The sequence below is a fragment of the Myotis myotis genome, unplaced genomic scaffold (assembly GCF_014108235.1).
Source record: "Myotis myotis isolate mMyoMyo1 unplaced genomic scaffold, mMyoMyo1.p scaffold_m19_p_8, whole genome shotgun sequence".
Classification (NCBI taxonomy): Eukaryota; Metazoa; Chordata; class Mammalia; order Chiroptera; family Vespertilionidae; genus Myotis; species Myotis myotis.
Window position 1 is genome coordinate 72,160,698 of NW_023416390.1, and position 25,962 is coordinate 72,186,659.

The 25,962-nt window shown below is 35.9% G+C and overlaps 1 protein-coding gene across 1 annotated transcript in view; it reads left to right on the forward strand.

Moving 5' to 3' along the window:
- LRP1B (LDL receptor related protein 1B) overlaps positions 1–25,962 on the forward strand; it is a 1,379,523-nt gene that overhangs the window by 1,159,921 nt on the left and 193,640 nt on the right. The window contains exon 60 of the mRNA XM_036320679.1: positions 7,617–7,816. Coding sequence (XP_036176572.1) covers positions 7,617–7,816 — 200 coding nt within the window. The remainder of the gene's footprint in view (positions 1–7,616; positions 7,817–25,962) is intronic.

The following is a 25,962-nucleotide window of genomic DNA, read 5'->3' on the forward strand; positions in this document are numbered from 1 at the left end:
CTCAAAATGCATAAGTGACTTTCTCAGGATTATTTAGGTAGTGAGATATTAAAGTGGGGGTTTAACCCAGTTTTCAAGCTTTGCTTATATGTTTTCTCTATTATATGACACTAGAGTTTCCAGGAACAAAATAATCTTGGGTCATGAGCATGATTTTTGAAGAGCCATCCAAACAAGAGATAAGAAAAAAAAAAAAGAAAATATACTTTTTTTCCTTTTTCCATTTTAACAATTAGCCTTTTTACAAAACTTTAAATATAGATAATAAGAGTTTTTTGGAAACAAAGAAAACTGCCTAAATCATTATAATCATGCTTTATTTTTAAAGTATTACTTATTTTTCTTTCCAAATATTCTTTCTTTCTAGAATGCCCTTCTTTTTCTCCAGTTGAAATAACTTTCCATTTTTCCAGCAAGAGCAAACAATATCACTACTTCTGTGAGACATCCCCCAACTGTGCTTAGGTAGACACCATATATTGAAAACATTACATTATACAACTGTTTTATTTTTTTTTAACTACTTATTTATCTTTATTGCAGTATAATTGGCATATGCTGTATTAGTTTCAGGTGTATATATGACTATTATTGGTGTATATGTTTATGTATGTAGAAAGAGTTCCATTAGCATAATGACCATGGTTTAATTTTAGTTTGCACCTAACACAGGGGTTGCTAAATTCATTGTTGGAGGAAATAATAAATAGGCAACTGGACATACATAGCACATATGGTTATAGATACCTCGTATGTACAAACCAATATATTGGTATATAAATAACTTACATGTTTCAAAGAAAAGTGTCATAAGAAAATTTTTGTTGTGAGGAAATGAAAAACATACCAGGAATGAAAATTGTTTCAGATTTCTGTGGGGAACACAGAAATATTTTATGAAATTAAAAAGTCACATAAAAAAATCTCCTCATTTTTCCCACCAGTTTTTAAACCTCTATTTTCACATTTAGGCAAAAACAAAAAGGAACGAGTATCAAGCCTTAATTTTATAATTCAAAATGAGAAAAAAAATGTAGCTGGAAGAAACGACTCTGAATTTATTCCCCAAATCAGATAAAAAAGTAAACATTGAGAGAATATTTCTAATTTATTTTAAAGAAATCTGAAGTATTACATTAAACTATAAAAAGACATCCTCAGGAATCACAGAAGCCTGTTGTTATGGTTACAAGTAGATGTTCTTTTGTGTATTTACACTTGGTAATAACTTACAGAATAGATATTATTTGAGGATCATATTTTTCAGATGTAATCTTAGGTAAATATTATGCAATATTTGGTTGAAATTTAGAACTCTCTTTTTAATATTTTCACTAAAGTTTTAATTTTCAGCTTTAATTATTTACAACAAATATTGTACTTAGGTAATTTTTAAGAGGTTGCATTTCAGATGTTAAAATTACCTGTATGTCTGGTGCTGAGAAACTTGAAACAAACATATATTAATGATGGGTTAACTATAGAAAAGAAAATGAAATTTAGCTATCAGAAATTAGCTACCCATAAGGAGATAGACACAAAAAATCCTATGTTTATGAAGGCTCATTCATACCTGAGTATAGTTCAACTAATACTTTTTTTGAGTGGATGGGAATGTTTTCATAATAGTCTTTTGGTTGATGAGTATGTAAGTAGACTACTAATGTAATAACACACATAAAATTCAGGTAAATCATGTAATAACATACATACAATCCAGATCTAGCAAGTAACCATCCTATCTACTAAAAGAGTAATATGAAAATTAACCGTCATTGCGCGACAAAGATGGTGGTGCCCATGGTGGCCAGGGCAGGACGCTGGTGTCATTGTAGGCCAGGCTAAGGGACACCCCCCTCCCCCGTGCACGAATTTGGTGCACCGGGCCTCTAGTCTATATATATATAAAAGGCTAAGTGATCGGCTGACCAGCTGACCAGCCGGTAGATATGACGTGCAATGACCACCAGGGGGCAGCACTCAACACAGGAGCTGCCAAGCGACAGCAACTTTGCAGAGTGCCCTCTCGAACTCTGGGACTCCTTGGAGGATGTCGGACTGCCGGTTTCAGCCCAATCCTCGCAGGCCAGGCTGAGGACACCACCTGCTGGAGGGACCCTGTTCACTCTGCAGATACCCTTCAAGCCCCGGCACCACCCCAGGTGTGGCTGGCCTGGGAGGGACCACGGGAGGTTGGCTCCAAGGTGTATCCGACCCATCTCGCCCAGTCCCACTCTGCCAGCCACCTTCTAATTAATTTCCTTTCAATGTGCAGGAATTCATGCACTAGGCCTCTAGTTATGTGTATATTGTTAAACCAAAAAATGTATTACTGCATATGGTGCATATCTAATGCAGATAAAATAATGATAGCTAATATTTGATGAACACTTAGTCCATGCTTACCAGTATTCTGAGTCTGTCCTTATATTCTCTTATTTAATCCATACAGTGTACTGTGAGGAGAAACAGTTATTATCATTTTTATACATATGAGTAAGTCCAGGCTAAGGCAGGCTAATTAAAGTGTCCAGGTTCACATAACTAGTAATGGGTAAATCTGGAATTGCAACCCAAGTAATTTGTTCCTAAGGCTTATTTGCTTAAGACTCTAATTAGTGCTCTCAGGAAAGAAAGAAAAAAGCTAGTCTATAAATCTAGCAACCTGAGTTCTGTTCCAACTGTATCACTATCATAGTTGACTAGGAAAAAAAAATATTCTTTTATGGTCTCAATTTAGTGGTAACATGAAAGCTTTAAGCTAGGTGATATTCAAGACCTGTTGCAGCATTATAATCTTTAATTAAGTTATACTGTGTTCCAAAATATGAAAGATATAAATGTCATTGTTATTAAAGAATTCATAAGGTAGTTGTGAAGATAAAATTTATGTTAAAAAAACTATTAGTGAGCACAGATTTCTTTCGTGCCTTTTCTAGCTAAACTATCATCCCCTCTTTTGTGCCTTCATAGTAAAATAGTTTTATCATAATATGCTATAATTTTTTCATTTGTTTTACCTCCACTTCTATTGTATTCACTGAGAGATATTTGAGGCAAAAATGATATCTGTTTACCTCTGGTTTCTCAGTACTAAGCAATATCTGGTATTTAATATAGCCCCAATGAATTATTGTTTCAAACTATGGTTCTCAATCTACTTAAGAATGGCCTTAGGGCTTATCAAAGATGTTCCACCAAATGACTTATTGACTTAGGTTTTTCAATTATGAGGCCTGAGAACCCATATCAGTACTGTTTTGTGGGTTCTTATGTGCCTGATACATGTGTTGTTCAATTACACACATGACAATGAAATTCCAAAGACCAAAAAGGGCTACAGCACAGGTTCTGGAAGTATTATTTCTGTAAAGTGCTCTAAAAAATAAATGCTGTCACCTCAAACTATGTGATTAAAAAAAGGGATATTGCAATTGCCTCTTAGAAAAATCACTGTTTTATAGCATATAAAAGGATCTGAATATCTTACAATAAAAACAGTAATGCTTACTTTGTTTAAGAAAGCATTTCTCAATTATATTTAATCTTGTAACTTGCCTTGAAATTATGCACTGACACGATTCAGAAAAGAACTTGTGGAGAACAGGGTGGCAATGTGGATTATGTCTGAATGAAAACATCTATGTAATTGAACAGGCAAGAGCAAGGCAAATGATAAGATAAAAGCACATAAGTGTAAATGTGGAACTTGAGTTAAATGCTCCAACTAGAGCTGATTTCACGTTTTAATATTGGAGAGAAATTTGAAAAAGTATATTGTGCCAAACAGTGGCGAGTTGGATGCTAAAGAGGGGATTTCAGGCCAAGAATGCTTAATGATCTTTCTGAGAGTGAAGTAACCAGATGTTGGACTCCATGAAAACACTCTTCCTCCTCTTAAAACCGTGATTCAAAATGAATATGGAATTTCCATTTGACCCAGTGATCCACCTTCTAGGAATATATCCTAAGAAAACCAAAAGGCCAATCAGGAAGACTGTGTGTACCCCTAAGTTCATAGCAGCACAATTTACAATAGCCAAGATATGGAAACAGCCCAAGTGCCCATCAATAGATGGGTGGATAAAAATGTTTTGTACATTTATACCATGGAATACTATGCAGTAGTAAAATAGAAGAATCTCTTACCCTTTGAGACAGCATGGATGGATGTGGAGAGTATCATGCTAAGTGAGATAAGTCAGCCAGAGAAAGACAAGTATCACATGATCTCACTCATATGTGGAATCTAAGTAACAAAATAAACTGATGGACAGAGTGGATCCAGAGACATGGAAGCATAGAACAGATTGTGGAATCTTGGAGGGAAGGAGGGGAAGTATGGGTGAGTGGGAAGTAATCAACCAAGAACCTTATATGCATATATGCATGACCCATAGCCACAGACAATGGGGCAGTGAGGGCCTGGGGCAGGGGGTGAGGTGGGCTGGAGGGAGTCAATGGGGGACAAAGGGGAAAATACATAATACTTTCAACAATAAAGAATTATTTTTAAAAAATGATGATAAGTAGGCAATTGAAACATTTCAGAATACAAATAAAAATTTAGAATTAATATTATATGGAGATCAAACAATTTGAAATTTATAGCTGACTTAATGACTTCAAAGCAATTATTATTCACATCCAAAAATTTGAATTTCTTTTGCTGATGATATCCTTTAATGGAGAAAACTCCTTTTAACTTTGTTTAATTGCAAGTGCAGGCAAATGTAGAATAAACAACTAAATAGAAATATGAAGACTATCTCTAGTTAAAACAATTTGGATATGTTCATTTTAATGTATGTTCATTTTTAAATACTGCTTTTAAATGTTATTTGCTTATATTTAGTTATTAAAAACATAAAATGACAATAAATTTGGTCATAGCTAATATGTGTTAGAGAAGCTGGCATAATCATACCACATTTATTAGGAAGACAAAATTGCTGTGTTAGTGTTCCCAAGATTGGAGGGTCAGAAAGGCAAGGTGGAATGTTCTAATTTATTTTAGTGAGTTGAATAATCTTTTGATTTCTATTTATTTTTTATTACTTTTTTTGTTTGTTTTATATATCCATCATCATCTCTAGTATCAACAGCCAGGGATTCCTCCATAAATTTACTTGAAAAGAACAGATTGTGTGTTTTTCTTGATGTATTTCACTACATATGTTGGCTTTACTAAATGAAGATATGCTAAAAATAATTCAAGATAAAAAATAGAACTCATTAGTTTCTGAAGTGCTTCTCATGTATTATTACTTGATAATTTGAAATTTTCAAAATATGTGCAAAATAATATAGATCTACACAAACCTCAGGTAGGAATTCCAGCATTACCCTATGCAAGGTTGAAAGGTATTTTCAGACTCAGGTCTGATTTCAACTTTTGGCTCTGAGAGCTCTTTTTAGGTCTCTGCTCACACAATTCTACCTTTTGTTTAGTTTTTATCAAAAATATATTTTGCATTTTTTAAAAATATTTTATTGTTTTTTTTACAGAGAGGAAGGGAGAGGAATAGAGAGCTAGAAACATCAATGAAAGAGAAACATTGATCAGCTGCCTCCTGCACACTCCCCACTGGGGATGTGCCCGCAACCAAGGCACATGCCCTTGACCGGAATCGAACCTGGGACCCTTCAGTCCGCAGGCCAATGTTCTATCCACTGAGCCAAACCGGCCAGGGCTTTGCATTTTTTGTCATGCTTAATTAGGATTCAATGAAATGTTGACTAGCAAAGTAACAACATTTTTATTATCTTTATAATCCACTATCACTTGCTTTTATGCATATACTTCTGAAATAACTAATACAAAATATACATTTTTACAATGATTATTTATGTTATCCCTGTATTTGATAAATGTTTTTTTTTTTTTTCTGAAAACTTTTATTTTTTTTTTCTAGTGTGTGGTTAAAATAACTGAGCACAATTTTCAATGTCAGAATATATGAGAAATATTTTAATTTTAAGCTGCATATTCCAGTTTTAACCATAGATAGTAATCTCATACTGTGCTGCTCCAGCATGGCCAAAGGTGAACCTGAGGAGGGGTGGTGAATGATTAAAGAAAAGACAGACAAGAGAATACAGCTGGGACTCCGTAGATCTCCCGTGCTTGGATGAGGACACAAAAGACCCAGCCTGCACGCGGATGCTTTATTTTATAGTCTGATTAAAACAAGGGTAGATTAACATGTATACAAATGTTCTTGTTTTGGCAACACTTGCTGCACCTCCCACAGCCCATTAGCTACTTAGAAAGGAATGTGGGAGGGCTACAGGGTCAGGCTTAATTATGCTAGGAGAGCTCTGCCCTCCAGGCTGGGACTTGTGTGTGGCCCTGCCACAGGTCAGCCCGAGGCTTGACCCTAGAGCCGCCCCTACATCATGCCATATTATTTTAATTATACAAAAAGAAAAGATGATGCAGCGGGAAGGCCGGGGAGGGTTGGGGGGCAGGAGGGAGGGGGGGTAAGAGATCAACCGAAGGACTTGTATGCATGCATAGAAGCATAACCAATGGACATAAGACACTGGGGGGTAGGGGAGGCTAGGGGACTGTCAAGGGTGGGGGGAAAAAAGGACACATATGTAATACCCTTTGTAATACTTTAAGCAATAAAAAAAAAAGAAAATATGAGGTCTGGGAAAAATAATTTGGTTAATAGATTTTAATTTTAGAGTTGGAGGGTGAAAAGCCCATTAAAGATCCTATATCTAACTCCAATATTGAATAATAGAGATAAGGAAATATTCCAAAAGTGCTTTTTCTACTATGATAAAAATAAATGGTTTAATTAAATAGAAAGAAATTTCTAAGTAATCTCTGTACATCTACACACACATAATATAATACATTATTTGTATATTATGGGGTACAGTATTTATGTTTAGCTCAATTAGCTTTAGTAGCAATATTACTTAATTTTACTATTTATTGCCCACTATATATATATATATATATATATATATATATATATATATATATATTCTACACCAGAATTTCCAGTAACATAATTTAAATCAGTGCTGCCTAATAGAACTTTCTGTGATGATGTAAGTGCTCTAGATCTATGCTATTGGATATGGAGCCACCAAACACATGGTTGTCAAGCCCCAGAAATGTGCTGGTATGACTGAGGTACAATGCAGCCCATTTAATCTTACATATCTTTAATTAATTTAAATTTGAAGAGTCACAATTAGCTAGTGGCTAACACATTGGACAATTGCAGAATTAAGCAAATATAATGCACTCCTCTATAATTCATTTAGAATTTTTCATAAATGACATATCAAAAGAAAATCATATATCTGGAAAATTTTACTATCTCACATTATAGATGGATTTTGAAGGTTTACATGTGTTAACAATATACATTATACATGAGTTTGTATACTAAAGAAAACATGTTTAAAATTATATGGACATTTAAAAGTATGAAAAAATCATTAGAAAACTTTCCCTTGACGTGTGCTTCTTAGAAGCTACAGTTCAGAGAAATTAATTCATTGGGGATAGTTGAGCACAGACGTGAAATAGTGTGTGAGGTTTTGCTCCTTAAGTGTCTGTAAACAAAATGGCTATTGACTTTCTTTCCTAGGTATTTGTATTGGATTGACTGCTGTGAGTATCCGCACATTGGTCGTGTTGGAATGGATGGAACCAATCAGAGTGTTGTCATAGACACCAGGATTTCCAGACCTATGGCACTAACTATAGATTATGTCAACCATAGACTCTACTGGGCTGATGAGAATCACATTGAATTTAGCAACATGGATGGATCTCATAGACATAAAGGTTGGTACAATAGCACAAATGATTCAGTGTTTTGCCACTTCATAAAATATTTTAGAAAAAAATATGTATATATATATATTCATTACATATACTTGCATCAAATATATTTCCCAATTTAGTGTTAATTATCATACTCATTTATGATAATATTGCTAAATAAGAAATCAGATATATTTATTGAAAACTTCTATAATCATGAATAAAAATAATTTTGACACTCTAGGTTTTCTCTAATTGTACTTTTCTAAGTAGTTTTTATATATAAATGGACAAAATATAAGTTAACATAAACATGAATTCTAATTTAATTTAAACAAGAATATTTGCTTGTAAACATAAGGCTTTTATTACAATCTAATAGGGTTGAGTTTTCTTAAAACACTAAATAAAAGTACAGTTCTTCAAAGAAACTTAAGCAATATTATTTAAAAGTGATCAGTTATATTAAAACATGATTAAACTGATTGTTATCTAATAAACAATGGCAACAAAAATTAGTGTGGAAACAACTTTCAAATTGGAATAACATTAAGAAATGTTCATAATTTAAATATGAATGAATATAATTTGGCAGATACTTTTTTTCTATATTTTGTAATGTAGAGTAGATTAAAAGCTCTAAGTATAAAACAATTGAAGGAAGAGCGTACGAGGGAGTTAACACTAGAATTAGAGATCAGAGAAAACAGCTGAGGATGGGAGAACTTGGCAGTAGAGAATGACAGAATAAAGAAGAAAGGGGTAGAGATAAAGATGAAATGGATATGACAGAAACCACAGACAATTCAAATGAACAATCAAAATATGTAGGTGGCTTTTTAAGGATTAGATTTTTTTCAAAGTAAAGAAATCAGTTTTTATTAATCTTTAATGACCTATTGTCACCTTTTCATCTTCAAATATCTCCTGAAGTACAACTTTCACAGGGAGGCCCCCCAAAAAGCCTACACATTGGTGTGGTTTAGCTTATCAGATTGTTTTCTTCTCTGCAGTAACATGAGAATAAAAGTCCAGGAGCAGGAAAGGTGAGGAAGAGAGGTGAGGCCTGGAAATGTATGGTGTCCTGAGAAGGATGGGAACACTAAATAAATAATTAAAATCAATTAATTAATTAGCTCATTAATAAAACTTAATAAGTCACACCATTTCATAATTTCTCCCAAGTCCCTTTCAGCTAATATTTCAACAGCTATCTCCTTCTAACTAAACCTGCTGACAGCTTTTAGGGGTGCTTTTTTAAGGTAAGAAGCTTGAGGTCTGACAAGTGTAGTTGAATGAGTCACACATTAGGGTGCTGGCATTCCAATTATAGACACAAAGAAACTCATCAGGATGCAATTGGAGTGCAGAACGATTTAAAGATCACTTTAGGATTTTAATTACAGCCAAAGCAATGCTGACAACTCCAAATCACACTTAGTGTGTGCAGCAGTTATATATCCTGCAAAGACAGTAATGTTATGTTCTGCAACATACCTAGATGATATTATTGAAAGTTTTATTGTGGCAATCAGTATTTTTCTTAGATAACCATGAACCTGTCTATTTTTAGCCTCTATATACAGCACTAGGTGTTGTGAATGTATTACTTTGTGCCAAAATTTTACTGTACAATTAAATGTAAATAATTTCTTGGCAGATATCAGAGCAGCAAGTATTTGCCTGTTTTCATTTAAACCTTAGTGTTGGAGTAACCAAAACTGTATTTAAAAATGTCTATTAGAAACTATTGATTGCACCCCCTACTCATTATTTAAAAATTATGTCAGATATGTAGGTGACTACTGTTTTGAAATCTTAATACAAAATTAAATGCATGTACATGAAGTGTTCCTTAATTATAGAATTGGTGGTGACTTTGGGTAGAGGGACATATATAGCAAGAGACCATGGTACTAAATCTATTAATGAGTGAAATATTTAGCTGACAGATATGCAGGTATGATGTTAACATTTTAAAATTTGATTTTGAAAATGCTTTGAGGCTTAAGGATTGGGGGTGGGAAAGAAAAGTAAAAGAGTTGCTGCCTTTATGAATATTTTCTCCTAAAGGTTTTCAGAAGAAGACTAATGAAAAATTCATTAAGTGTCTTATCAGGCATCTGCCAGCATCTGAATGAAAGCCAATAATTACTTGGTAGATACTAATGTGCTACTAATTGTAGGCAGCCTAAATTATGTCAACTCTACATCCAATGGGGAAAAAAGCCATTTATTTTCCATATTTATAGAGAGAAATAGGTTTTTTCTGCTTCTTGCATTTTCCCCATAAAGAGATAGAGAATGCTGCTGTTTTCTAGATGTGATTTGGAGGAAAATAAGATATGTTAAAATAACTTGTCTATTAGTTTGGTCACTGACTTTTCTTTTAACTAAACTAGAATTATTGTTCTTATTTATTCTATATATTAAAACTGGAGCCACAGCTAATCAAAAGAATGGGATATGTCAATCCTGAAATAAGTAATTTGGGAATACAAAGGATATATAAAGAATTTCAGAATTATGATCCTTTTTTATAAGTCAAATTTTAATAAGGGAGAAAAATTAAACTTGTATTGCACTTTACATTACAGAAAGCTTTCTCCCCAAATATGTTCAGATTTAAACCATGCATTAATTGCATAAATTAAGCATTCTTTTATAACTAGAGGCCCAGCACATGAAATTGTACATGGGTAGGGTCCCTAGACTTAGCCTGTGATTGGAGCCATCTTCCGCCCATTCGCCAGTCCCTAGTCCTGCCCCACCACTGACACCCACCCCAGTTCCCTGTGGTTCCCCATTGGCCATTCAGTGATTGGAACCTTTGGGCTGTGGGGAGGGACAGAAAGGTGGTCAATGCACCTCATAGCAACTGGTCGATTGGTTGTTCTGGCCGTTATGCCGTTATGGTCACTGGCCTTTTATTATACAGGATTATTTGTCTGGTCTAAGAACGTCTAAAGGTTCTGAATTCTGTTCCCTAAAATATAGGTCAGGTTACTTTTGAGGTACATGGGACTTGCAATTTGCTTGAGAATTTCCATCATCTTTTCTTGCTAACCCCATTTTCCTACCAAGTCCAAACACTACATTGCAAAATAAAATAAAAATAAAATAAAACAAAACATTAGGTAATTTGGTAGTATAGGAATGTGAAGCTCCAATCTTAGTCACATAAACCTCTCCTCAGTGCCTGTGTATATTATTCTATTGGCCTTTCACTCAAATAATTCTATAATACTATAAAATATAATTATAATAATTTAATATCATAGCATATTATGCATGGTGCTGGATAACTGAATCTATTTATTTTAAATCAAAATTTCATTGGTTTATTTTTAAAATTTCTCTTATTTCTTCTCTTAAGATCTACCTATTCATTCACTCATTCACTCATTCACTTATTCATTCAACAAACATTTACTGATCTTTCCCCCCGCTGTGCTACAAGTTATGCTAGGCCCTGGAGTTATCAGATGTATAGGTCCCTGTCTTTAAAACACTTCAGTTTAATTGGAAAAACTGATTTTCAGGTAAAGATGTGAATCAGATTGGAGTTAGAGGTATATGAAACATTGTAAAAAATGCAGGTTGCAGTAGGTGAGTCTTTGAGGAACTGGGTTTCTTTGAGAAGTCTGAGACATAATACAAGCTCTCCATATGGGGAAATGTAGGAAGGATTCTTCTCACAGAGGGAATAGCCTGTGTAAAGATGTAATTGCTTCTTGAAATAGCATGGGGTTTACACCATTTGGCTATGACTGGAAGTCTTATTAGAGGGAGATAATGACAGTAGATGAATAAGGGCAAACTGGGGCCAGATTGCGACAGTGCTTGTGTGCTAAGTAATTTGGAATTTATCCTGTAGGTCATAGGGAGCCATTGATGGTGTTTAGTTGGTAAAGTGCTATTATTAGATTTGACAACAGCATGGAAAATGAAAGACCCTGGAAGGCCAATCAATTTAGAGGCTGCTTAAATATTTTAGGAGAAAATACTTGAAGTGATTACAGCTGAGGGAATGCGGATGAAGTTTTATGTTCAATAGGTATTTAGCAGAATAAAAAAGAGATCTGTAAACTTGAAATAGAGAATCATTAGTGGTTGAGTTGCAAATATCAAGTGAAATATTTATATTACTATCTACTTAGAGAGGGGAAAAACTCTATTTTGATTACATTAATTTCATATATATTTGTACTTTTTTTAAAGAACAAAAAATACAAATAATAATCAAAGCTAAGAGATCATTTTTAAAAGCTCTGTTTTGATGAGCGATGCATTGATTTTAACAGAAGGGTCAGCACAAAAGGAATTCTAAGGGTGTTTAAACACTTCCTCTTGTCTCTCTTCCTAAAGAGCATTCAGAACACCTGAGAGTTTACCTTAGCAAGACGGCACAGGAGTGGCTCTGTCCTCTTCCCCTTTCTCTTGAGCTATAAAATATGTCCAATGAGACTTGGACATTTCACAGTGTTCTTCAGATTTAAATGTTTAGTTTAAAAATTGTTATATGTTTTTATAAAAAACAGAATGATTCTAAACACAATGAGTCTAAGTAATAATATTCTTCTTGTGGATCTATGTACTTGGGATTGGTTTCTTACCACTCCCAAACCACAACCCTGCTCACAGAATTTTAGGCTTCGAATTTGGATAAGAACTAATAAACCTTTGGCGGAGTACAGATTTTTAAGTAAAAAGAAATTTTCATATTGGAGAAAGCAATCCCTTAGGATCTTAAAGAAAGCTTGGGGAACCTGAGGATAAGGTGGGTTTGGGTGGGATCTGTTGCTAAATAGCTATTTCACCCTGAAAATGATATGTAACTTCCCTAGCTCCTATTGTATCATCTATAGAAATAAGAGTGTTGGAAAAGGAGACATCAAAGGAGAATTCTAGAATGAAAATTGTAAGTTAGACGAATCACCAGCTCTCAGAAATTTTGCCAAACCCCAAAGTGTTCTGGTTTATCTTCAATTTAAGCCTGAGAAAGGTTGAGAATACAGTATGTAATAATCAAATGCTTGTTCACTCAGCCTTGATGAGAAGCTCAAATTGCCAACCAAATGCTCATTTCTCTGAGTAGTATTGCGAGAATTATTCACATCTTTTACTGTTGAACCCTTGTGAACTGATCATATCTATGAGAGGAGAAAAACTATCTTCTTGAGTATTACATTATATTAGGTGCTTCACTAGTACACATACTCTCTCTCTCTCTCTCTCTCTCTCTCTCTTTCTCTTTCTCTGTCTCTTTCTCTCTCTTGGCTTTCAGTGGAAATTTCCTTAGTCTGCTACTGAGAATCCAAGAACTGAAACCATCCTCTTATGAACTAATACTTTTATTAGAAGCCTACTGTGTTCAAGAAACCTTGTTTGATGCAATACATGCTATTTTAGTCATTCTGTCAGGGAATACTGTACCATAATTACCATTAAAGCCATTTTGCAACAAGGAAGTAGGTTTAAAGAGATGAAGTAATTTCTCCAAAGTCAAGTAGCTGGTAATCAGGAGAATCAGAATTTGTACCAACAAAGACCTAAGTGGTTTCAAAGCCTGCTTTCTTTCCATTCTCCATACAGGCTCCTTGCTTTTAAACAGATAGTGAAAATGTATTGCCCACTTGTTATAGTTTCTATCAACAGTTACAGCATAAATGCAAAACTGTACCCAAAAGGTTTATTCATACCTGAATATCATCAATTAATTTTAGTAGTAGACCATAAATAAATTATAAAACATACAGAAACAAACAAAAATGTAAGCCACCATAACATAATTATTATGTAAGAAAACACTTATCTCATCAAATAAAAATATTTTTTGATGTTTGTTTGAGTGAGTGAAGAAAACAATAATGATGCTTAAAAACAGACACCCAGCTTCAGTGGGACAGTTGGATGTTACAGTTTGCTATTCCAAATTAACTACATCTCCTGCCCATGCAAACCTTTTAAAGCTTATTTAGAGATTTATATCACAGAATTTCTGAAATTTGGACACAGTAAAGATTTTTTTGTGATTGATTTTATGCATTTCAAAAAATATTGCTTTCTCTAAATGAAATGTCTATAAAATAGGTTAGAAATATATCTTGAGAGAAATGTCAGTAATAACTCTACACATCTACCTTAACTTAGAGATTCTATTTTCCATTTAATGAAAAGAAAATTAAATAGCAGAAAATTCTATTTAGGCCACAATTTCATTCTGTTTGCTTGTATCAAAGTACATAAATTCAGATTTAGCTTTCTCCACTTTCTGTTACTTTTGCCATTGAACTTGAGATATCTTTTAGATGTAGTTAGTTTCTTGAAAAATAACTGAAAATAGTGTGTAAATAGTAATAAAAGAGAGAGCTAAGAAAAAGGTATCTTTGATCTTGAGCTTTAAAATCTGTTTTAGTAATTTTTTTTTGAATACTCTGTATCACTGAATGACTTAACCTAGTGTTAAATCAGTTAGCCATGTACATATTTTATCCAGCCTACTTGAAAAATATACTAATAACTGCTAATTTCTTTGAAGAGTAATGGTTGCACGTGATTCTAAATTATAGTTTATCACTGAATCGTCTTTTATTTTATGGACAAATTGTTTAAAATTCCATGCAGTTATGTTAACTATGGCTCTTTAATTGTTTCTATACCCTTAGACCTGCAGATCCTCATATTTAAGTGTCAGTATTGAAGTATATATATGTTGTGAGGGGGAAGTTCTGTGTTTGGATTTAAAAATCCAAATCATAACCCATGCAGTTATTGTCTACATTATGTTGGAAAAGGAATCCAGACTCAGCATGTTACTGATGAAATAGCGTAAGCCATATTTAAAGGGTTTTGTTCTGAGTGGGGGAAAAACACTTACTTAAAAAGACAAAGGGAGTTTTTTGTACCCATATCTTCTGAAATTAATGGTTGTTGCAATTGGCTGTTTAAGTATCTACTGAAGCCCACCAAAAACAAACAAACAAACAAACAAACAAAAAAACGTGGAGGAGATCTAATAAATGCCACCCTCTAATTTTACAATATTATAGAGCGTTTCTTTCTTGGTTAGATGTTACATTTTAGTACTTTTCAAAAAAATATTCTAGCATTCATAGTCCATTGCCAACAGTAGACTTCACAGGCTATTTTATGCCAACAGTGCTGATGTGCTGCTGTTTACAATACACTAAAAGTTAATGGGAGGGAACAAAATACAATTCAGTTTCTATAGAAATGTCCCTGAACCAGTAAAATAAATTTAAATTAACTGCCATTTCTAAAAAGTCTTGGAATTTCAGTGTCAATCATGTCTTTAATTGTGTCCCTTGAATAAGACATGCTACATTAAACTGTGCACATGTTTAAATAGATTATTCTGCAAATGCCATATATGTTCCATATACTATTTTTAAATAGTGAAATTTTAAGTGTTACCCTAGAATGGTTTTCAGCCACTTTCAACAACCTTATCTATTCAAAATATGACACCGTAGGGCAATGATGGCGAACCTTTTGAGCTCGGCGTACCAGCATTTTGAAAAACCCTAACTTAACTCTGGTGCCGTGTCACATATAGAAATTTTTTGATATTTGCAACCATAGTAAAACAAAGACTTATATTTTTGACATTTATTTTATATATTTAAATGCCATTTAACAAAGAAAAATCAACCAAAAAAATGAGTTCGCGAGTCACCTCTGACACGCGTGTCATAGGTTCGCCATCACTGCACAGCATAGGGCATTGGTAGATTTGGCTTTGGTCCAGTTTACTCTCTAACTTAGCCTTTGACACACTACTCTTCCACATTTTATCCATAGATTAGGACTTCTAATCAATCAGTGATTTTCTAATATATCTCTGAGGGGTGGGTTGAGGTTGGAGCTGGGGCAGAAGAGGACTATTCTACGTAGTCCCACACTTACCCTTTCTTATTCCTGGTGTTAGCTAAAACACATTTGAAAATGCTTATAATATGTTTCAATATCCTCATTTTTATTCTAAAAGCATATTTATAATTGTAGAAATGTGAGAAAACCAGATACTAAATCCATGTAAATGGGTCTATTCTTCTGTATCCTCTATATATTCTTCTGTATATCTTCCCCAAAGGCAAAGTACTTTTCCAAGGCTGCAGCTTTCATTAGACTACCTCACAAACACTTCCCTAATGCACATGTATGTGGAATATCATAACATATTCAGTATTGAGGGTCACCTCTGCAAACACATTTCCAAGTATCTGGGAATCACTAGCAGAAAGGCCCAGAAAGTTTTAAAGGAACAGAAATATGCCTTTACCAAATACATGTTGCTTTCTTTACTTCAGAGACTGGGGAGCAGTGTCATTGAGAGAGGCTGTTTATAGGAACAGTCTATTTTTCAAAATAAATGTACTATAATTTGCATTGTCTGCTTTATAAATCCTCACATTCATTAACAGGAATATTCTTTAGGTGTTAAATATTCAAATAGCCTATTTGAATTTTATTATGAATAATTTAAAACTATGTATGTGAGGGAAGCTAGAGGACTGAATTGTATTAAACCAATATCCCTAATCTATACAGAGAGAACACATTATTTGATGTGACAAGGCAGACAAAAGGAGGCAAGAAATTAGAAAAGGATGCCTTCAGCCTATTAATAATGGCTTTAATATAAAGAAGAATCCTAAATAATTTATAAATTTTGTCTTCATATGTTAAATTCATTTTTAAAAGTTATTTTAAACACATTTAAATGTCCCAACATGAATTACAGCATGAGGGAGGGACATATGACTATTGTTTGGACACTTTATCAGTATGAGTATTCAAAATGCAGCCTCATTTAATAGACTCCCAGGTAGGATCATCTCAGATCTGCTCTGCATGGTAACTTATGCTGCGTGGAAGAATTTTATTTTTCCTCCCCTTCAAAGTCTCATTGGTGGATGAACTTTACGAAAGATTATGAAATATTTACTGGAAAATATAAATTTTGAACATTTCATAATAGTACTTGGAAATCTTGACTATCCTTACTATTCCTACCATTTCTTGATGCTTTTATTCATCCTGAAAAAGAATTTTGGACACAGTGACCTGAAATTTTACTTGTAGCACTGTCACCGTTAAGTGGGGTTGTATTAAAGAGTAGGCAGGAGAAATGTTCTTGGAGGCACATGTTTAAATGGAACATTTTGTAGCCTGTTATAGATGGTTCAGAGGAAATAATTATTTAAAATAAAATATTCTGCAAATAACACTGGAGGGGATGCATAATTACCGGCAAAGAAATAATTCTGTTGGCCCTACATTTACACAAAGCACACTGATTTATGATGGAGTGTATGCAGCTGAAGTTGCAGGCTCAGCAGTCATGCTCTGGAAAGTAGTACACTGAGGCCACTTTCCTACCTACCCACTCTGCTTTGTTACTCTTCGTAAAATAGAAACCGTTATTCACCTACCCCCTGACCACTGACATGAAACTCCCACTTTCCTTGCCATGTTAAACCACTTCTTTCATCATCCCATTTTATCATCGTTTCCCAGCCTGCACTGTTTTTGTAGTCTTTGTTTAATCTCACCTCCTTTTATCAATGCTAATTGGTTTTCTTTGTTTCCTTTCTGTTTTCATGCTCTGCTCTTTTAATTCACATTCTAGCATCTCTACAAATCTTGCTTTATATTATCCTTCTAGAACAGCGGTTCTCAACCTGTGGGCCACGACCCCTTTGGTGGTCAAACGACCCTTTCACAGGGGTCCCCTAAGACCATCGGAAAACACATATATAATTACACATTGTTTTTGTGATTAATCACTATGCTTTAATTATGTTCAATTTGTAACAATGAAATTGGGGCTCACCATAACATGAGGAACTGTATTAAAGGGTGGCGGCATTAGGACGGTTGAGAACCACTGTTCTAGAAAGATATTTGAGAAAATTGTTAATATCAAGGTCTCTCAAATTAGAGGATTCATGAGCATCCTGACCCTTTTCCCTGAAGCCAGGTGTTTTAGTAAGGTTATATAGTTTGCACTATATCGCCTAGGAAATGGGTATCATTGATGGATTTTGACCAGAGAAGAAATATGTGAGATGAAAAACAAATTGGAAATCTTAATTGGAGGGAGTTCTAGCTATCCCATATTTGCCTCCTTTCCATGCTAGAAGGCTGAAAATGTGGACTATATCACTAGGCTCTTTTACGTTCTGGCCTCAAGCTGGATTTAATCTATGGAAAACATTAGCAGGAGATGAGATGGTGGATGAAGGAAAAAGTCATAATATTTATTCATCCACTTTCCTCCATGTACAACCACAGGGGGTTAGCACTGGCTGAGTTCCTCCAACAACTGGTGTCTGCTCTTGGTGGCTGGTTCTTTTTCTTGAACTGCAGCTTTCACCAGCTTCTGGTAACAGACCTGGGATAAAACACGTCACCTAGTCAGGCCCAAACCTCTGTAAATAATTAAGAGAAAAATAATATGACCAATTGTTGTACCTAAGACTGTCTTGTTCAGTTAAATTATACTACATTACCATTTAATAATGTATTATCTGTTTAATATAGGATCCTTGACCAATACAAAAGATATTGAAAGAGATTAAAAACTAATGAGAAAAGTTAAAGTAATCTATCATAAAAGGCCTGTGGTCCGGACGCTGTAACTCTCGCGGGCAGGGACTTGTGGCTCGCATGGTGAGGCATGGCTTGTGCATGGCTTGTGCATGGCTGGTGGGGCTGGCAGGGCTGGTGGAGCGGAGGCGGGGCCCATGGCTCAAGCAGTGGAGGCAGGGCCTGTGGCTCGTGCAGGGCGGGTCTGGGGTCCTGGCAGCACAGCGAGTCTGGGTCTCGCATGATTTCGCGTGCTGGGCCTCTAGTTTTGTAATATTTTGGGTGTGAGGGAATATGTGCTTTTACTCAGGGTAATGACACCAACAAAAAAAATAAAAAGGAAGAGTCTTAAAATGTATTTTTTAAAAAGATGATAAGATTTAATGTTTTATTTTATACTACTGCCCTGGTGCACGAAATTCATGCATGGGGGTGGGGGTGTCCCTCAGCCAGGCCTGCACCCACTCCAATCTGGGACCGCTCGAAGGATGTCCTGCTGCTGGTTTACAGGGATCAGGCCTAAACCAGCAGTTGGACATCCCTCTCACAATCCAGGACTGCTGGCTCCTAACCACTCACCTGCCTTCCTGCCTGCCTGATTGCCCCTAACCACTCTGCCTGCTGGCCTGCTCATCCCTAACTGCTCCCCGTGCCAGTGTGCTTGCCCCCAACTGCCCCCCCCCCGCCAGCCTGCTTGCCCCAACTGCCCCCCCTGCTGGCCTGCTCACCCCCATTTGCCCCCCTGCTGGCCTGCTCACTCCAAATTGCCGCCCCCCCAATGTCCTGATCACCTCCAACTGATCCCCACTGATGGTCTGCTTACCCCCAACGGCCCCGCCCCCCCATCAGCCTGATCACCCACAACTGCCAGGTGATGCTAGAATGTGAATTAAAAGAGCACTCTTGGCTTCTAACCGCCTCTGCCTTGACCCCGCCACCATGGCTTTGTCCAGAAGAATGTCTGGAAGATCTCCTGGAAGGTCTCCCAGTCTAATTAGCATATTACCCTTTTATTAGTATAGATGCTTGTTAATTTTAAAGTTTTAGGAGATTAAATTTTCAATCCTAGTAGGTTGTACAGTGAGGACAGGTTGACCTTAAGGATCATTGGATCATGCAAGTATTTCTTTCTAATAAAATACATAAATTCTTTATAATTAAAAAAAATAGTATTGGGCTATTGCTCTATTTTTTAAATCCTCAACCAAGGATATGTTTATTGATTTTTTTAGAGTGACAGGAAGGGAGAGAGAGAGAGAGAGAGAGAGAGAGAGAGAGAGAGAGAGAGAGAGAGAGAGAGAGACAAGAGTGACACATCAATGTGAGAGAGAAAACTCCATCCATTGCCTTGCTTTCCAACCATGATCGGAGCTGCAACCCAGGTATGTGTCCTTACTGGGAATCAAACCCGCAACCTTGTGGTATACCAGACAACACTCCAACCAACTGAGTCACTTGGTACATTTTGTTCTTAAGTATTTAAACTAAATTAGTTTTAAATATAAAATTGAAATATTTTATTTGGAAATATACTTCTTTAGTATGATAAATGCTATCAAAAAGGAAAAGAAACGAGCATTGTAATAAAGTATCTTTAGCTGTGAAGCAACAGTTAAGCCGAACGCAGATTCTGCATTTCTCCCTTTTCTATTTGTCGTAATTACTAGGAACCTTAGCAGAATAGCATCTGACATGTCTAAGAGGGAAAATCCACACAAAGGAAGCTTTTTTTGATTTTTATTTTGTCAAATATCAACTCCTTTCTTCTGATAGAGATAGCCAATGGCAGCCTAGTGCTTGAGTGGAATGTTGGAAAAAAGGACAGTAAATGATGCTGTTATACAGAATAGAAACCTAACTACAGAAAGTAGCTTTAAAATACACTTTAAATATATAATAACTACCTCTTAAACTGCAGCCTCCATAATAGTTCTGTTACTTCTGTGTGTGTGTATTATTTTTGTCTGTATGTCTACTGAATACCTATAAATGAAACGTTTCCTAATTTTTTCACATCTCTTTTTTTATGAAGCAAAGACAATCTTATGTACAATAAGTGAGAATATTGTTTTTCTTTTAAAAGGGATAGCCATTGTCATTTTGAGAGAACATCAACTACTTTGTTTATAAACCCATTATCTTATTATCAGTAAGTTAGTTAAATGTTCTTCTCATGTCATAACACTTCCCATATATACTTTGTTAGTTCTAATAACTGCCAAATTACATTGCAATACATCTTTCTTGTTGCTCTTTTACTTATATATGTGTATATATGTAATATTTATACATATATGTATTATATATGTAGGTATTATATGTATATTGTTACATATACACAGATACCTAACACAGGCATACATATATACATATATATCAATAAGTAAAGAGACAAAAAAATAACTTTATTTCTTCATTCTGAAACGGGAAAGTTTCTTGTACCAAGATATATGATGCTTTGGCTCAGGACATCTCATTTACTCTCAATGTGGGTTGAATTCTTCATATGTTTATGGAAAGCACAGATTCATTTATTTATACTGATAATCTAGCAGTTGGTATATGGTAATTTTTTCACAGAAGCTTAAGCAGATAGTCAATTACTCTTGTGAAGAGATTTAGGTCCTAAAGAGGAAATGGAATCATACTGCCAAGTTCTGAGCTGAACTCCTAAAAAGGTAATATGTAAACATTTTTGATTGTTTTGATTTCTTTTGTGTGTTTTTTAAATTTTTGTTGGCATTAGTGGTGATATTAAAGGAAGTTGTCACCATCTCTCAGACAGTAGTTTGTGGAGACAGTATAATAAATATCCTATCTAATAAAAGAGTAATATGCAAATTAACCATCACTCCACTACAAAGATGGCAGCGCCCATAGCAGCTGGGCAGGAAGCTGGTGGCGTCAGCCTGGCAACATGAGTCCAGCAGGCAAATGGGGCTGCAGGCAGCACCCAGCAGGACCTGCTGGGAGGTTGCCATGGTGACCCACCAGCAGGCAAGCGGGGCCCACAGGCAGCACCCAGCAGGGCCTGCTCGCCCATCCCTGTGGTGTAGAGCAGGCAGGCCCAGCAGAGAGCAGAGAATGATGGGGAGTGGGCGCAAGCCATCAGTAGCACATCCCCTGAGGGCTCCTGACTTGGAGAGGGTGCAGGTCAGGCTGAGGGACCTCCCTGCCTCCCCCCTGCCCCCCCGTGCATGAATTTCATGCACCGGGCCTCTAGTTAAATATATGAGACTAGATTTCTTGTTAACATAAGCTGGCATTTTTACTGTGTTCTTGTTTATTCTAGAAGGAACACTTTGGTGGTTGTGTTAGATGCTGTTTGAGAAATTAGCATGTTTGCCAAATGAGCAGTCCTGTAGTGGGCTTATAAAGCTACTACAGATAATCCTAGTCTTTATTACTAATATTAAACAAGGAATAAAATAAAACAGATGGTAACTTTTGGCAAAGGGACTGATTTTCTTCACTTTCACCTGACTTTACTGCATGCTCTGCACATTCACCTATGTGTCATCCTTCTGAAACCAAGATGTGGGGTTTATATCCAAGTTCCTTGTCTTTCAAAACCAAAGAATGGATTCGCAGACAAAATTGGTTAAGGGAAGCAACGTTTATTGAGAGAAGCCAGTCCTGAAAAAGGTGCAGCTGAGGTCCCAGGAGAGTAAAAAGTAGGCTAGTTTCCAAAGCTTCTGTTCCATGTTGCAACTAGCTGGGTGTAGTTCAGTATCAAAGCTAATTAAAGGCTTAGTCCATGTGTGGAGTCCCACATGGCCATAGCCACATGGGCGCAGGAGAGCACATCCACTGGAACCTAGCATGCCAGAATGAGAGAGAAAAAAAGAGCATGCTTTTTTGACTAAGGGTAGATACATGCCTTGCTCGCTTCTGATTGGCCCTTTCAAAGAATTCTGCCTTAGCAACATCCTTGGGATTGGTTATACACCCCACTGTCTTGTGATTAGTTATCTGAAACCTGCATGTCATAGTAATATCCATACATTTTAAAGCTTATGTCTCCCATGCATCCTTTTTTCCCTGTCCAGTTGGGTCTAGTTCTAGGTCACTTTGTGTTTTTCTCGGAACAGAACATAGTCAGCAGGCTGTACCCTGCCCGCATCTGCAGCTTTCCACTTCCTAGCCCCCATGGTCCCATCCCTTTCTACCTAGCCTCTCCTTCTATCTCCTCACTTCTTCTAAAATAGGAATTTAATTTACAAACTCCATAAATTAATATTGATTATCTGATAACAGAGGGTTTCTGGTGGGTGATCATTACAAGTTTAGAGGTAATAACCTTGCCCAGTGCTTTTATTGTCCCATGTCTAAATATTATACACAGTGTAATTGCAATCCAGTAATTGAATAGAATGATTTTTACATGGAGTTTATTACATTAATCCCATTGCTTTATGAACTTATATTTGTTCGCTAAGGCTACCAGAATGAAGTACCAGAAACTGGGTGGCTGAAACAGTGGTGTCAGAGCCAGCAGGAGCATTGCTCAGTACTTCTCTGAGTTGTTCTCAGTCCAGGTATTCTCAGTTCTTCCCAACTACACCTGGGCTGGTTCTTCCTCGAACCCTTCTCACTGTACTAACTGTTGGGAACTTAGTCCAAGTTCCTCCTTTATCCCCTGTTCACTAGTTATAGGTGTTGGGTACCAGCCCCTCTGCCTAGGGGTGGACCTCCTTGAATGCAGAAGCCAGAGGCCATATAGCCATCAGACAAGACAGTTCTTCACAGCAAAGTCCATGCAGGCAGGCAACCAGACACCAGCTGGTGAATACATATTTTTCTCACATAGCAGCATTAATTTCTGTAACGACAGCTATTATCTGAGCAGCTGCATGCTGCCCCCTAGACTTGCCACCTCACATCATAGTGGTACTTAAGCTCTCTGGCTCAGCAGCTTCTCCTGCCTCCCCTGCCTAGCACACTGGCTGGTTAACGTGGTAGCTATATATGAGCTCTCTATGAGCTCAGCCTTCCATCGTAGCAGTATCAGCTCTCAGCTCTCAGCTCTCCTCTCTCCTGCACACATAGGAGCTACATTCTCTGTGCCTACTGCCTCTGTTTTCCTGAGCTCTCTCTAGCCTCTGCTCTGCCCAGCTGCTCTCTCTAGCAGACTAGCTGGTCAGTAACGTATATTACTCCAGACACAAAGAAGGCTAGTTATCAAGGTGGTATCAATCATATTTTGGCTACAGAAGGGCACAGTGTACCATGTGTCCTTACATCCATTCATGGTATCTTGGCCTTGGGCACCCTGATTAAGCTCATGTTCAGAGTGACCTTGGTCATTCTGGTGTATTGACAATAGGGCTTCTGTGCTCCCATTGGCCTTGACTATCCGGGACCCTGGTGTGGTTCCCACAAATGGAAATTTATTTCCTCACAGTTCTAAAGGCTGGAGTCCAAAATGAAGATATTGGCAGGTTTATTTTCCACTGAGGCCTTTCCTTGGCTTGCTATGTCCTCACGTGGCCTTTACTCTGTATGTGCACAGCCCTGGTGTCTCCCTCTTGTAAGGATACCAGTCATATTAGATGAGAACCTCACTCTTATGACCTCACTTAAACTGTTACTTTTAAAAGGCCCTGTACTTTTAAAAGGCCCAAATACCGTCATGATGAGGTATAGGACTTCCACATATGCATTTTGTGGGGAGGCAATTCATCTCTAACCACAGTTTACCCAAATGGGTTGGCTTTCTTAAAGGCAGCACTAGTCAGTAAAGTGGCAAAGCACTCAGCAGCCAGAGAATCTCATTTAGATTTAAATACCAGCATCTTCATTTACTAGTCATTTTCCCTTCCCTCTGTTGTCAAATTACTTACGTTTTTCCAGATTTCAGCTTTCCCATCTGCAAATTCTACTATTGCACAATAGAGTTGTGGTACTAAATACAATGAGGTGTATAAAATGGTTATGCTACTGTAGGGTTTCTCAACTGCAGAACTATAGATATCTGGGCTTGATAATTTTTTTTCTTTGGGACTGGAATTGCCTCTCCCATTGTTGAGAACATCTGGCCTACTTCCTGGCACCCAAGTGCTTATTAAACGTGAACTGTAGTTACTTACTGAGTATTTAAAATACTATGGTATTTTTGAGATGCTAATAGGCAAATTCTTACAATAACCACGTTTTGGAAAAGAAGTCAGTGGAATCTCTGGTGAACTGAGAATTTTTAAAGTAATGATTAACTTTTTGGACCCATATTTAATGTAATGTTGCAATTGCTTCTTCGTATCTAAGGAAATATGAATTGAATGTTTCTGAGACTTTCAACTTTTTCTGGAAATTTTTATTTTATTTTGAAAATTTCCGAACATATACAGAAGTTGAAAGATTGTTCTAATGATCACCCATCACCAAGATTCATCCTATTGTTCACATTTGCCACATTTGTTTTATCTTCCCAAAAGAATTTATACAGCCAAAGGGGGAAAGTGGGAATAGTTTGTATAAATAACTCAAACATGATTTATGCTGGTAATGTCCTCCCCTTCATCTTTCTGTCCAATCCCACTTATCATTTTAGTGATGGGCTCCCTGTGTATAGGACTACATAGATAATTTAGTCTGAGTATTTGTATCATATGTGCACATCTAGATTCTTCTGAGTTTTTACATATTTTATATGCATAATATCTGTTCTAAGTTGGATTTCTGGCCAGAACCTACTTATTGGTAATAGTCAATGGCTTAATTTGTCACCTATTTGGGAGAGTCTCATTTTATTTCTGTTTTTTCTAAGTCATAGTGAAGTCTCTGATTACTTTTGTCCCATCAGAATAAAAATAACAAATCAGTAGATTTAAAATTTCTACTTCCAGATAACAATATAAATTAATTCAACATTTTAAAAGTAAGGCCTGTGAAACACCCAATATTTACGTTATAAATTTTGATAGCTTTCAGTTGCAACTGAGTGAGACAGATGTCAAACATACTCAGTTATTAAAATTAATTTATAAAATTATAAATTTTATAAATTAATATAAAATTAATTTATAAAAATTTACCTATTACTTGATTTACAGTATCATTTTTAATTAATAAACATTTTCTCAGAGTTTCTAAAATTAGACCTAAAAATGAATGCAGATGAATATATTGGAATGTGTATGCAAATTTGGGAATTTCTTTTTTTATTATTTAATCTCCAGCCACCAAAAAATTTATTATATCTTATTTACCTGATAGGACCCTGGAATTGCTTAAAAGAAAAATGCATATCTGTAATGCTCATTCTAGTGTTTACATTTAAACCCAGTCCTATAATGAGGTATAATTATAAAACAATTTTAACCTGCAACTAAACAATTTTATGGCTGTTAAATCTGCATAATACATTGTTATCCGTCACACTTATTTTTCTCCATTTCTATCCCATCTCATTTTGCAAGTAAAAATACTCATAAAACCTCAGTGACTAAAATGGTTTATGGTAGTCTTATTGTCACTCTATCTGTAGGTAGATAGAAATTTCATCCTGGATATATAATTTAGTCAATTTAAATGTGGGAGGGAGCAGTACAATG